At 30.3% G+C, this 14,251-nt stretch overlaps 1 protein-coding gene across 4 annotated transcripts; it reads left to right on the forward strand.

Moving 5' to 3' along the window:
* Nucleotides 1-628: 628 nt before the first annotated feature.
* Nucleotides 629-11,059, forward strand: LOC100814432 (transcription repressor KAN1). Of its 4 annotated transcripts, none has more exons than XR_001382773.3 (7): nucleotides 629-1,971; nucleotides 2,198-2,274; nucleotides 2,864-2,909; nucleotides 3,222-3,366; nucleotides 4,538-4,604; nucleotides 10,367-10,463; nucleotides 10,562-10,613. XR_001382773.3 is itself a non-coding variant. In XM_026123798.2 (7 exons), exons 1-7 carry the CDS (start codon nucleotides 1,200-1,202, stop codon nucleotides 10,661-10,663), a joined length of 1,317 nt encoding a protein of 438 aa, XP_025979583.1. In that variant the 5' UTR covers nucleotides 635-1,199; the 3' UTR covers nucleotides 10,664-11,059. The 4 variants fall into 4 exon arrangements, 3 of the variants coding, with proteins under 3 accessions (XP_006587457.1, XP_025979583.1, XP_003533311.1); XM_026123798.2 differs by having other exon boundaries at nucleotides 635-1,971; nucleotides 4,527-4,604; nucleotides 10,562-11,059; XM_003533263.5 differs by lacking the exon at nucleotides 4,538-4,604 and having other exon boundaries at nucleotides 654-1,971; nucleotides 10,562-10,940.
* Nucleotides 11,060-14,251: the final 3,192 nt, after the last annotated feature.

Genomic DNA, 14,251 nt, shown 5'->3' on the forward strand with positions numbered 1-14,251 from the left:
CCACAGGTTAATGCCTTAAAAAAAAACAATTCCACAGGTTAATCCACACACTAGTGGATGTTTTCTTAATCTTCTAATGTTAAATAATTATGTAGATTATCTTTTTGTTATAGGCCTAGGTATCATTCATCAGAGACATACAATCTTATTCGAATGTGGTATAGGATTTACGAGCAATAAAACACTCATTTAGATTATTTAATGTAGTTGTATATGTATGATTTAAATTTAAAACTTAGCTGAAATCATTTTATGCCATCCAGCTGCACTCGGTATAGTTGTAATTAATGATGCAGATAGAGCATACTTTTATATCCAATTTTTTAAAAACAACAAAGCCTAGCTAGGTAGCAAAGTTAACCAACTTTGATCTCATGAAGGCTATGAATTAAAATTTCATACTCATTTGATATATTTGTACGAGCTAGAAATTAAAGAGTTTTGAGGGAGGATGATGATGAGATACAAGTAGAAGTGGCAGCAGAATGATGAACAGTAGAGTCCCTCTTTTGATTACTCTCTTTAGTTTTAATATATATTTCACCCCGTCGACTTCGGAGAAAGAAAAATCAAGCACAGCAAAAACTTGTCCCAAGCACTTTGCAGTTTTTGCGTGTATTGACTACGCAGAAAAGCAAAGGTTAATTATATTGAAGAAAAAGAATGAAAGGAATTGTTGGAGTGTCACTTTCCTATATATACTCTCAACTCAAGTTAGCCAAGAAAAAAACACTCTCATCTCTCTCTTTCTTTCCCATTCCCTTTATATTTTTTTTGTTTTGTTTATATTATATGCACCTCCACACACCTCTCTTTCTCTCTCTTTCCATGGTTTTGTGAAGCTGAGAAAAAAGTACCTTCTCTTTCAAAGAAGATATATTTCATATATATCCCCACTTTGCACCTCTTCAATTAATCACCTTAACTGATTAATATTCTAGCTGATCTTCTTGTTTTTTTGTTTTATTGCTTTTGGAGTTTCTCTTTATATACATCAAATTTAAATCTATAGTGGAGGAATGAATAAAATTAAATACCCCCTCCCCTCCCTCACAAATTCTGAATTCTCCTTGTTGGTCTTTTAGGCTGAGAGTGTTTTTTTCTTTTCTTGTTTTCTTCACTTTCATGTCAGTGTTGTTATATATAGCATCCTATATACTATAGCTTGAAATCATTTCTGGGAATATAGGTAACTAAAAATGCCCCAGAATAAGATTTTCCATGACCAACAATCATCGAATCCGATTCCTGATCTTTCCCTTCACATTAGCCTCCCAAACAGTGCTCCTTCTTCAATTTGCACTGAAGGGGATTCACCCTTTGATGCTGAAGGCTTCAAATCACACAGTGATGGTTCAATCAAAGGTTGCAGTAGCCCCTATCACACAGACACACAACTTTCCTTAGCCAACCCTACAAATACTACTTCTACTCCTTCTGAGGCTGAAAGCACATGGAGGAAGAGAAACTTTGTTAGGCTTGTTGCTGAGGGTCAAATAAGACTCATTAATGGAATCCCTCTCTACAGTAACCTTTCTTCTTTGGATACTATTCCCTCAATAGAGAGAAACCAACCTACCAATAAGTTTTCCTTTTCTTCTCTATATGCATTTCCACACCCTCCTTCAGCTCCTAATTATGGCAATAATAATGGTGTTGTTGGGGGTGTAGCAGTAGAACCAATATCAAGGTTTCGTGAGATAAGGACCATGGAGAGTAGTAGTCTAAGACCTCAACAGTTTCAGTACTTTGATTACCCTCATCAGCATCAGCATCATCATCAACAGCAGCAGTTTGGGAGTAGTAATAATATTGGAGCTTCTGATTTTTCTTCAAATGGATTTGTGAGGTCAAGAATGTTTTCAAGGCAACAAAGTAATAAGAGGAACATGAGGGCTCCAAGAATGCGTTGGACTAGTTCTCTTCACAATCGCTTTGTTCATGCTGTTGAGCTACTTGGTGGCCATGAAAGTGAATCTCTCTTCCTCTTCTCTTCTCTCCCTTTTTGCATATATGTGTGTGTGAGTTCAATGGTAGTGTGTTTAATTAGAATCACGTTTGAGATGGAAAAAGTATAACTAGTAGCTTCTTAAAATTGCATCTAAGATATGTGTAACCAATTAGAGTAACTCACTATTACTTATGTAGGTTTTACTATGTTTAATTTTGCACTACTGTGATTTGTTGGATATTGTAGGGGCTACCCCTAAGTCAGTTTTGGAGCTCATGGATGTCAAAGATCTAACACTAGCTCATGTCAAGAGTCATTTGCAGGTATATATGACTCACACAGCTCTCATTTCTTATCTTTTTTTCCTTCCCAATATGTAAAACAATTTTTTAAAAAAATAATAAAATAACAAGAAATCTCTAGCTATTTCTCTTTCTGTATGTGTGTGTTTTGTTGTGCTTCTGTGCGAATAGGGTAGTCTGTAGACTTTGTCCAAGGTCTATCTAAGAGGCACAGGAACCAAGGCATGCAGTGAATGAATGAATGATGAACAGTGGAAGATGTTGTTTGATGCAAGAGGAACATGACAAGTTCTACTTTTCACGAGAGAGAGAAAGGGATAAAAAATGATAGAAAGAGAAAGTAGGAAAAGTAGCCATCATTTCTCAATAATAGAAGCAATTACTTACCTTACCAAACCATCAACCTCGTGGTTATTAAACAAACAAACCCACAAAAAGAAGCATCTGATTTGATTATTTTCTCCCCCTTTTTTATTCCCCCTTCAAAATCTTCTTCTTCAAAGACAATTCAGATTTCCCATCTATCATTGTTGTTTTTCATTTTTTTTATATATATTCATTAATTTCTCAGTATTATATTCATCTTATTTGTCTTTTTTTGTTACTGCAGATGTATCGGACTGTTAAGAACACTGACAAACCTGCAGCTTCTTCAGGTAATTCATATATAAAGTAATTGTAATCACCTTTGCCGCTTGTAATATTTCACCTAATGCAATTTATACTAATTAATTCCTTGATCTCCGCTCCAAATTGTTTAACTCAATTTATTCAATTCCTATGAAGATTCCCCTAACACCCCTTTATGACTCAGACTCTCTTAATTTATACATTAATTAATGTTTATTTTCTTTACGAGTACAAAGTAAAAAAGGAAGATTGATTATTAATTTCAAAATTTCAAGTATATATATCTACAATGGATTATGGATTATACTAATGTTTAATTATATAATGCAATATAACAGATGGGGATGAAGATTTCATGTCCTTAACAGTACCAAATGATCAAAATAACAGTTTTTTACCCAATCAGAGAGGAACTTCAAATGCATCTATAGATAATGATATGGGCTACACTTCAAGCAATCTATGGGTTAATTCTTCTTCGAGGTAACCTCTTTTCTTTCTCTGATGTGTATGAGTATGAATCTTAGGTGTCACTATATGCATGGGTGCATGGGTGGATTCACTATCTATATCTATATAAAAATACATATGTTTGAGTTTAATAATTAAAGTTTGAGAAAATCTGAAATACAATGTCCACCCTTTGCGAAACTCAAAAAGTGCTTCTTTCTGACAACTTTTGCTTTTCATTTATTTTCTCCACTTCTACTTACTTTCTTTCTTTCTCAAGATCAAAGTAGTGATTCCTCATTTGGTTGATACCTCTTTTTGATACAATGTCATTCAACTTCTTTAAATGTGTAGAAAGCAAAGTTTCCTGAAACTAGATTAAAGTTTAGTGGTTATGTGCAAATAAATATACAAGGAGAGGAGCTATTCTCCACTGTACAATTACTTCAATATATACCTTTTATGGGATTAACATTCCAATTTTAGAACAACATATTTCTATGCTTTATATTGACTTATTAAGTTTCTTACTTCCTTTGGCCACTATCATTGCATGTCTTAATGGACTTGCTTTGATCTCCATTCAATAACTAACATTATCTCACAACACTATACCGTTATCCAATCTGGCTTTATTTCAATTCCAGTTTTTTTTTCACTGTGAAGTCGTACACTTTTTGGCATTTAAGCTTTATCAAAGATTGATGCTTAATTGGTACTAGTTTCTAATTCAAAATTTTTTAGTCAACTAATACGACAAAAGAGGCTAGGATCTTAGGTGTGGCAAACTCCTACTGAGTACTAACCACCAATAGGACGTTTCTACGGAGAATTGGAATAGGTAGGGAAAAAAGATCTCTAGTGGAAGTGAAGGTACACATAACACACAGTTATATAAGAAAAAAATTTAGATTGTCATTGGGGTATGATACAAGACAATGTCCTTATATCTTCTTTTTCTGTGGCTAAAAATGGCAAAGATTTCAGACACAGAAAATCAAGCAAATTATCTTGATAATATTATGATATTTAATTATGACATTAAGATGAGTCTTCAATTTTGCATAGTAACTTTAGTTTGTATGAGATTATATATATATATATATATTCCATGACCATATTGATCACTTTTAGCTTCCCTAAGTCTTGAATCATGATAATGGTGGTCCAGAATTGAGTTGGCTTCTGATCAGCTTTGACTCAGATGCTCGCGGTCCTCACGTTTGTACACTGCAAAAAAGTGCCTTCAAGTCAGAGAGACAGGCAATGAGGTTGAATTGGTGTTTCTCTTTTGCTACACAACTCGTATTTAGAAAAGAAATGCTAGTGTAATTCATTAAACTTTATGAGCCCCATTAAATAAGTTATGCCTGTTTCTTAGTAGGAATTAGGAAAAAAAAATCAATTAATAATGAGAATTTAATAAAACTCATCAAATTTATTTGACAATAAAAATATACTAGCCAAGTAAGTAATACATTATAATGCTTAATTTAATTGCTACCTATATAACTCATATATATAGAAGACAAATGTTATAGCTTATAAGTTAAGTAGTCTTTTTTTTTCATACATTCTTTTTAACATTTACTTTTTGTAATTGAGAAAAGTTTCTTAGCCACATTAAGCAGGCCTGTTTTTTATATAGTGACATACAGATAAAATTTATAAAAAATGAGTAATAAAATAATATAAACTTTTTTCATAATAAACATTGTATTAGTAAAATAATATGTTAAGAAATATGCATTGTATTAGCATTCTCATGTTCAAAGATGACATACCTCATCTTTACAATCACTCCCACCTGGGAGCAGGCTCATCATTAAATCAATTATAACAAATTCATAGGTAAATTATTGATTTAGTGTAATTAAATATAAAAAAGACTAATTTTATACGAAAGGAAGAAAAAGGAATCTTAATAATATAATTGGGTATAGATGATTAGGATTACTTTTATATTTTAATCTTAATCATTCATTTAAAATATTAAGATCCCTTATTAATGGGTTTAGTTCAGTTGATTAATTAGTGTGTATGGGTATTGTAAATTTTTCGGTAAAATTGATATTGGATAAAATGTATAAATTCAAATGTTACACATAATTAAGTTATATATATATATATATATATATATATATATATATATATATATATATATATATATATATATATATATATATATATATATATATATATATATATATATATATATATATATATATATAAAAGTAAAAAAAGAAAACTAAATGATGTTTTATGATATGTATTTCAAAACAATACTGTATATCAATAAAAAAAGAATTAGCTATCATATTAGACTAAGTGTACTGATTTAGATAGAACAGACATATATAATTTATCTTTAATACATTTAAAATAACTTTAATATTATATAGTATCATATATATTGGTCATACACTAACCTGAAATGCAATTCAAACCACCTGATAACTAAGCTACTAGCTAGCTAGGTTATTGAACAGCATCGAATATTATATATTTTCAACTTGTAATAATATATATTGTAATAAGATTTGAATTGAGATTCTGAGAAATCTACTTTAATATTATAGATTTAAGTACTTATTTTAGAGAATAAGACTTTTTTTTTGTTATATAAATGATAAATAAACTTAACCGTATGATTGGAACGATTGAACGAATGGAAACAGATGGAACAAAAAGTTTTCAAAAATGATCCTCCCTATGTTTGGTGACTTGTTAAAAAGGAAAGAATAACGAAAAAGCAGAGGCTCACTGATTCTTTGATCCTTCTGATTTGGATGGAAAGTGACTAAGATGTTTTTATGTAAGTAAAATACACAGTTACACTTATATATTTTATACACTTTTTTAAGGATATTTATGTCATTTTACATATATATTTTCTTTCCTTTTATTTCCTATACAATCAAATTTTCAGTATTTGTAATTGAATAATCATAAATTGAAGCGATACAATCTCACAAATGATTCAAGATCGAGATGCTCATGAGATAACTTTAGAAGGTTTCAATTGCTTCTCATGTTTTTTATTGATGAAAAATCGAGTATTTGTAAACTCAATTTAATTATGGTATGTGGGTAGTTTAAAATTGGAAAGCTAAGCCCAATGTTGTTTGCAATAATAGTTTATTTCATTAATATTAATCGATCATTGCATTTCATAATATTGATCTTTGGTGCTTATAATTGGTTATTGGTTATAAATAATTGATAAAGAATGTTAGAAACACCCCCTACATAACACGTTTCTTTAAATACACTTTCTCTAATTGATTAATTTTTTTTAAAAATAATAAAATCAGAAAAAAAATCATGGATTTACTATATCTTTTTGACTCCTTAATTTTTTATTTTTTAATCTCTGATTTTTTTAAACCGATCAAGTTACCTTGACTTGTGTATATATTGCGATTTGTACGTATTAATATTCCAACTAAAATGTAAGTTAACAAACCTAAAAAACATTTGTTATTGTGCATACTCACTTGTTTATCGATTGGAATAAATTAGCAAGTTAAAAACATGTATTTTAAGATAATATTTAGTTATAATTTAGTAATTTACTAGTGATAATGATTGAATTTGTGATTTCATCAAAAAGTAAAAGGGTTTATTTGAGGAATTTTGATTTCGTATTGATAAGATTTTGTTGACTCATTGGCAAGTGTACCAAATCGTTACAAGTAGTAAAGTTCTCGGAAGTCCGAGTGTCGAATCCACAGGGACTTTGTTTGTACTTAGATTAATGCAAACCCAATTTAAAAGTAAGAGATAAGAAATTTAAAATTTAAAATAAAAGATAAAGATAATAGATAAGATAAGATGAAAGAAATTTAAAATTTAAAATAAAAGAAAAAAGATAAAGTCAAGATAAAATAGTGTTAGGAACTGACTTGCCTTGTCTGCCTAGGATGTATGAGTTTATGATTTTTTCTTTACCAATTCAGGTGATTTTATCTCACCCACATCTATTCATTTACCTGCCCCTGATGTCTCACGATGACAAGCCTATTTTACCTATCTATCCCCCAAATGCCTTTGCAAAGACTCAATAGATAAAATGCATGAAGTTCTAATTCTAGATGTTTGCTTTGACGCATGGGCATAATGCAATCACTCTATGCCTAGCAATGATTTTATTATGATATCTTTTCTTCTTGTTCTATTAGAAGTTATCCTCTCCCGAGCGTCTAACCCCTAAAACTAATGCATGCATATCTTCTTTAAATCTTATTTAGAAGTTACCCTCTCCCGAGCATCTAACCCCTAATAGAATATAAACATGAGTATGCAAGATAAAGACAGAAAAGAAAATAGGAAAGAAAAACCTGATATTGCATTGATAAATAGTGAAGAGTACATCATACATCACATTGGCTTCTAGGCCTGCCAGGCCCTAACTAAGGGTTTAGCCACTTATGGCCATTGAGGGCTTTACAAGTAGAATAGGGGTGAAAGAAAGAAAGGGAGTAAATGAAACCCCTAGGAGAGGGGGTTCTGTCGTGGTGTTCTCTGTCCCTTGGACTGGCTCTCTATTTATAGTTGTTGAAGTGGGCTTTGGGCCTTCGTAGGCACGCTCAGCGCGACACCCCCTCGCTCAGCGCGTGTAGATCGCGCGCTTAGCGCGCATGTTGCAGGCTTAGCGCACGCTTCTGTTAGATCGCGGGCTTAGCGCGCGTGTTGCAGGCTTAGCGCACGCTTCTGTTAGATCGCGGGCTTAGCGCGCGTGTTGCAGGCTTAGCACGTGCTTCTGTTGGATCATGGGCTTAGCGCGTAACGCGCGCTCAACGTGCGTATTGGACTTGGCCTGCTTCAGATTTTCTTCTTTTCTTCAATTTTTCTAGCCTTTTTGCTTGTTACACCTCCAGTTTTTATATCTGCAGCCAAAATTCAACAAAACATCAATTCTTTAATATTTAAGCGCAAATAACTGCTAAATAATTATTTTTAAAGACAATTTTGCCTTATTTTCTATCATCAAAATACAATTATTTAGCAGTTATCAGATTTCTTAGAGAATGATATTATTAGTAAAAAAATAGTATCCATAGATATTTATTGTACCTATATTTGACATTTTCTTACAATTTAAAAGTTCATTCTAAGATTATTTAATTACAAAATATAATATCTTTGAAAATAAACAAAAAATCACTCTTTCCTCTCACAATCTATCATATCGGCTATCCATATATCACTACCTACTGTCCAATTGGTAAGACTTAATTAAACCATTCGTCGGAATGAATTATAAATACTATCTCACATATAGATATGACTTAGTGGGAGTTCTGCTAAAAAAATGTCTGAAAATTATTTTTAATATTTCTCAAAACCTTTAATTATATACGTACCTCTCAACATTTTAAAGAATATAAAATTAATCCCTCTAAGAAAAGCCTCTAAATGAGATCAATGGAAGGTTCTTCCAGGGGCTAACTCAATAGTAAACAAACTAACATTGACTCACAATTACAGATGCATATGTTCTTAAATTCCTTTTAAGAACCTATATAGATTCCCTATTATTTGGTCTTAATTTTTAGGTTGTTCGTCTTCGGTGGCCTTTTCCCGATTCTTTTTCTTACCTTTTGCCTAATTAGTTTGTGTCTGTGCAACATAATTTTTATCTTGAATTCAAATTAAAGAAATACATCTTGAATCTATCCTTGAAATAAAACTTTGTAATTTGTTATACGTGAACATCAAATGAAGTTTTAAAAGTATATATGTACTCCTTATTCCAAAAGGTCTTAACTTAATCCTTTTTCGTAGAAAAATCTGCAGATGGCTTAAATGTGAGTTAGTGTTTTGTATGATTAAAATACAAAAAAAAAAAAAAAAATACTGAAACAAAATGCAGCTTGACCTTCACAAGTATTCTTTTTAATGTATCTTATATTATTGTAATGTTGGTAAACCTAATTATAAGACCGGACTTATATTCTTTATTTTACTAGATGAAGAATAGCTACTTATAATATGTTTGTATAATATGTAACAACATTATTTAATTTCTGCATTGTCACATTATATTTATTCAAATTAGATACGATTTTCACCCTATTCCTTATTTTCTAACAAAAGGTCACCTGTACACAACCAAATAAGGTTAATTTGTAGCATAAGAATATAATAATGCATTCACTTTCTCGTCAGTCACCACTTTATTTTCTTCTTTTCTTTTTCTTCTCTGCCTGCACACATACACTTCAAAATAAGGTGTCTATGTTGATAACTACTCTATAGGAGTATCAATGATATGACATAGTATAAGTTATTTTAACATTACAATATACATTTCATTATTGTTGCATTTGATCAGGAGAGGGAAATGATACCTTAGGGTGTATTCGGTTTATGATAATATATTCCATGTTCTTATTGATAATTATATAGATGCAGTCATGATCATATATTCTTTTTATTTTATTTTTAAGAATTATTACAAAATGATGAAATAAATAAAAACAAAAAATTATGGTTTTTCCTCTGATTCATCCAAGCACAATTGTACTACGTATGCTTCACTCTTATATTATCGTTTCTCGCTACCGAATTCCCAGATCATGCTATTTAAATTTCTTTTGTCTTATCAGTGTGTTAGTTTTTCAATATAATGGTGATAAAAGGTTTGAACTTGACCTCATGTAAACTATACCTAAGTTTCTTAGATCTATTTGGATAAAAGTCATAAATATTTTTGATAGTTTTTCTACTGAAAATATAAAACCTTTTTCAATAGAGAAACTTTGAAAAACTCTCAAAAACACTTCTACCTTTATATCAAAGATGTTCTTACTTCTAATTCAATCCCAAAGACTTATCCATGAATGTGTATTTATCCTTGTACTTTTATTATTTTCCTTGGAGTAGATAGAGCTCACTATAATAATATAGGATCAAATAACCAAAACGATAATTAATTTGTATCAAATAAAGATTATGTTATAGTGTGTGTCTGTGTATCTATCACATTGAACTTTCATTCATTCAAAACGTTGTTCCTTGAAATGATTAGCGCTAGAGGAGCACGGATACAAGCTAACTCAAGAGATTTGGATGAGCTTAGTCCACAAGAAATCTTATCATCTCAGCATACTGGGAAACTTTCTGAGGTTGTGACCTAATCTTCGCTACTGCTATATATTCAAATAGCTAAGAATATAATAGCTAGCTTATGAGTTGGATGAAAATAATTGCTTTGTGCATGCAGGGTAGCAACTATATACAAACAAGAATCTTCAACAAGGATCAAAATCCAAGCTTGGAGTTCACCTTAGGGAGATCAAATTGGCACAACAGTGAACATGCCTAATTTTAATTGGTTTACATATATGATCACTTTATTACTAGCCAAATTAATAGAAAAGATTAATATGCACAGGTATATAAATTAATATATAGGTAGTGCTTTTGTCAAGACAAAGATGTCTGCACTTTTCCACAAATCTAAAAGCATCTCTGTATATTCTTTTTGGGCCAAAGCTTATTATAGGTTGTGTTAGTCATTATATAAATGTTGTAGTTAAAGTAAAAGTTGAAGAAAAGAAGGAACCAGATGTATAATAAGGCCTTTGTTCCCTCCTTTTTAATTTTTTTCTTTCTTTTTCTCTACTTTTCCCTAGAGGTTCCTACATATTTGTCCATATACATAACTTTTTTTAGGCTCATTTTGATTCTTGAGTGATCATGAGTGTGTGTGAAAGCTTGATATCTGTTATCTATCATTAGTATACTTTTGTTCCTTGATTTTATCCTTGACTTGTGCATAAGGGGATATCATCAAAGTTAAAAAGCAGTGATGGGTGTTGAAAGATTTGAAGAATATATTAGTGAGTTTTCTTACATGTGTAAAATCACATCTTTTGGCAAATCCTGATGAAAAAAGGTGTTTTGAGCTTAAAAATTTCAGATACATCGGCTATCATTGAAAAGATATCCACGTTACTTGATACTGTGATTTGCATGTTTATGTTGTGATTGTGGATTGCATTATGCCCCACTAATGAACACCTTTCAGTTGGTATGATATTCCACTGACTATATGCTTTGATATGGAAAAGTTAGTTGCAACAGCTGTAACCTTAAGTGAATCATATTAAATCAAAAGGTTGCAAATGAACTACATATATATTAGAGCATTTTGGTTGTTAGGGGTTCTGCCCCTCCATTTCATCCTCTATGAAAAAGGCTTTATATTATATATTTATATCTTTGTAATTTGTTGTATTAATTGAGATGCAGTAAGGATAAGATTGTTATTTTGTAATTTAAAGGCCTTAGATTGAGTTTTTACAAAGATAAAACTTATAATTTAATTCTTATACGTACATTGTTAATATAAATTTTCTTACGTACATTGTAAGTGTCAACTAATTAACCATTACTATAAGTATGACCTAATTATTATATACAAGCCAATAATCTAATTATATGTGAGTTTATAATCAAATGATAGTACAAAATCATTTACATTTTCAACACACAAATTTTATAACTTAAATGTGGCATTTTATGCGTTTTTCATATTTTTCAATTAAAATTAAATTATTTTTATATAAAAATTAAAATTCTATTGGGGCGATAAGTGTTAAATATAGGTATATATTGACTAAAAATATATTAAAAATAAATTACAGATATTCAATTGAAAATAAGCAATCAATTATAATTTTAATTAGGAAATAATCCCAAGTGTATATGTAAAAGATTGAATTAAAAGTTATCTATTTTAGAAGCAGGTACCTGCAAGAGTAAGATTGTGTGCATCTCCCATCTCACTTGATGATAAGCATCTCGTGCACTTGGTCTCTCTTTCATTTTGTTATATTAATTGAAAATAGCATACTCATTTATTATAGTGTTTCATTTTTAGGGATAGCATTGAAAATCGTATAACATTGGTCAACTTTGGGTTCAAGTGAGAATGACAATAAACAAGCATGCAATGTTACATCAATGATAAAAACATTAATTGGGTAGAATGTGTCTGCACTATTTTGACATGATGATGATGTGAACTCTCTTGGAGATGTGAAAGGGACTGATCGATGCTTGGCTTCACCATTGCCATAAATCCATATTAATCTAACTCACTATGTGGGGCAAATGAATCATTGAAAGATCACAAATCAGGAGACATTTCAGTAGTTCGATTGGTCCATACGTTAATTAAATGCCAATTGTCCTAGTTTCACCGGATTTTATTTCATCACGGTTATTTATAGTTATTACTTTGTTGGAATATATGTGTATTCCCTAGGCCTTTGGAGGCTGTACATTCTTCCCCCCTTCCTATTTTATTATTCTCTCTGATTTTCACTAATATTTTTTTTATGTGTATTCCAACATAAGCCAGCCTAAGCTCTTGCTTTAGGTTTGCCAGAAAAAATATTTAGTATTAATATTTATGAAAATTTTATTATTAGTTGATTTAGTGTATTAGTAACTATGTATAAAAAAGGTGGAGTAGTAACTAAGATTTTTTCTCCTTGGTAATTAGGCAGGGGCGACTCAAAGATTTGAGAGGTCTAAAATAAATTTAAGAATGATGTCTTTTATTTACTTATAAAATAGTTTATTAAAATTATCATTATTTTATTTAAAATTAATTTTTCAGGCTTTTTGTGATGCAAAATTATCGATTAAATTATTGTAATTAATTTCTTTTTCAATAGACAATAACGCCAATCCATTCAATCTTTGTTGCCACATTATTGATCTTAAGTAAATTTTTATTATTTTTAGCTTTGAAAAACTCCTTTGAGCTGAAGCAACTGATACTGGTATCGTTAACATTATTCTATAAGTTATATACACATTTGAAAAAGAATTTATTTTTTTATATAATTAAGAATGTCAATTGATTTATTATTTTCCAATCCTATAATTTCCTTTAAGATATTTAATTCTGAAAATAAATCTAATCCATCAACATCCAACAAATTATTATTTTTCAAAGATTTTTCAAGGTTTAGGCATTTCTCTTTCAAAAGTGTACAATCTAGTAACTTTAATTTTCTAACACTAAATAAAAAATAAAAAATATCTTCATATATTTTAAATTATTCAAATCTACTTTGAAGTGTGATAATTGTTTTATCTACGATGTACAAAAAGTAATCAATTTTAAATGATTCTTGAAGAGATTTTACAATTTCATCCTCAACATTTTCATCAAATTGTTTCTTTCTATGAACTAATACATCTTTCACGAAACTTAAGCTCTATATCCATTTCAAAAGCAATTTTCTTGGTAATCAATTACAGCTTAAAAATTCAAATTCAAAACTTTCTGAAAGCTGTTTAAAAATATTTTTGCTTCTAGTAATCGATTACCTGAGAGAAATACATAATTTTCAAAGATGTAAAATTACTTAAAAATTTTATAAGAGATTTAAAAACTTAAGTCTTTTAAGGCACACCTTTGCAACTTTTTTAAGAGATTCTTTTAACATATAAAGGACTATTGTCAATCGTTTCTCTTGATTTCTTGATTTTGACTTGAATCAACGTTGAATAACTTCAATCTTTTGGCATCATCAAAATCTTCATATACACTTACAATAAAAAATTATCAACTCTCCACATCCAACATGGAACTAGGAAAGCATCAGCTGCAGATAGGCCACGGTGTAGTGTAGCCTAACTCCTCTGATCCAACAAAGAAAAGATATACAAACCACTCATGTAATTAAATTCAACAACAATAGAAATGTAACTTAATATATAACTGAGGCATGTCACTGCATATCCAATGTGGAATGCTAAAAACATCAGCAGCAGTGAGGCCACTGCATAACTGATCAAACAAATACAAAATTTACAAACCATTCATGTAAAGTCAAGAACAATAGAAATGTCATTTAATGTGGAAATGAGGTGTGTGACCTTTTATCTTTTC

Source organism: Glycine max, chromosome 9 (genome assembly GCF_000004515.6).
Source record: "Glycine max cultivar Williams 82 chromosome 9, Glycine_max_v4.0, whole genome shotgun sequence".
In the NCBI taxonomy this organism is placed as follows: domain Eukaryota; kingdom Viridiplantae; phylum Streptophyta; class Magnoliopsida; order Fabales; family Fabaceae; genus Glycine; species Glycine max.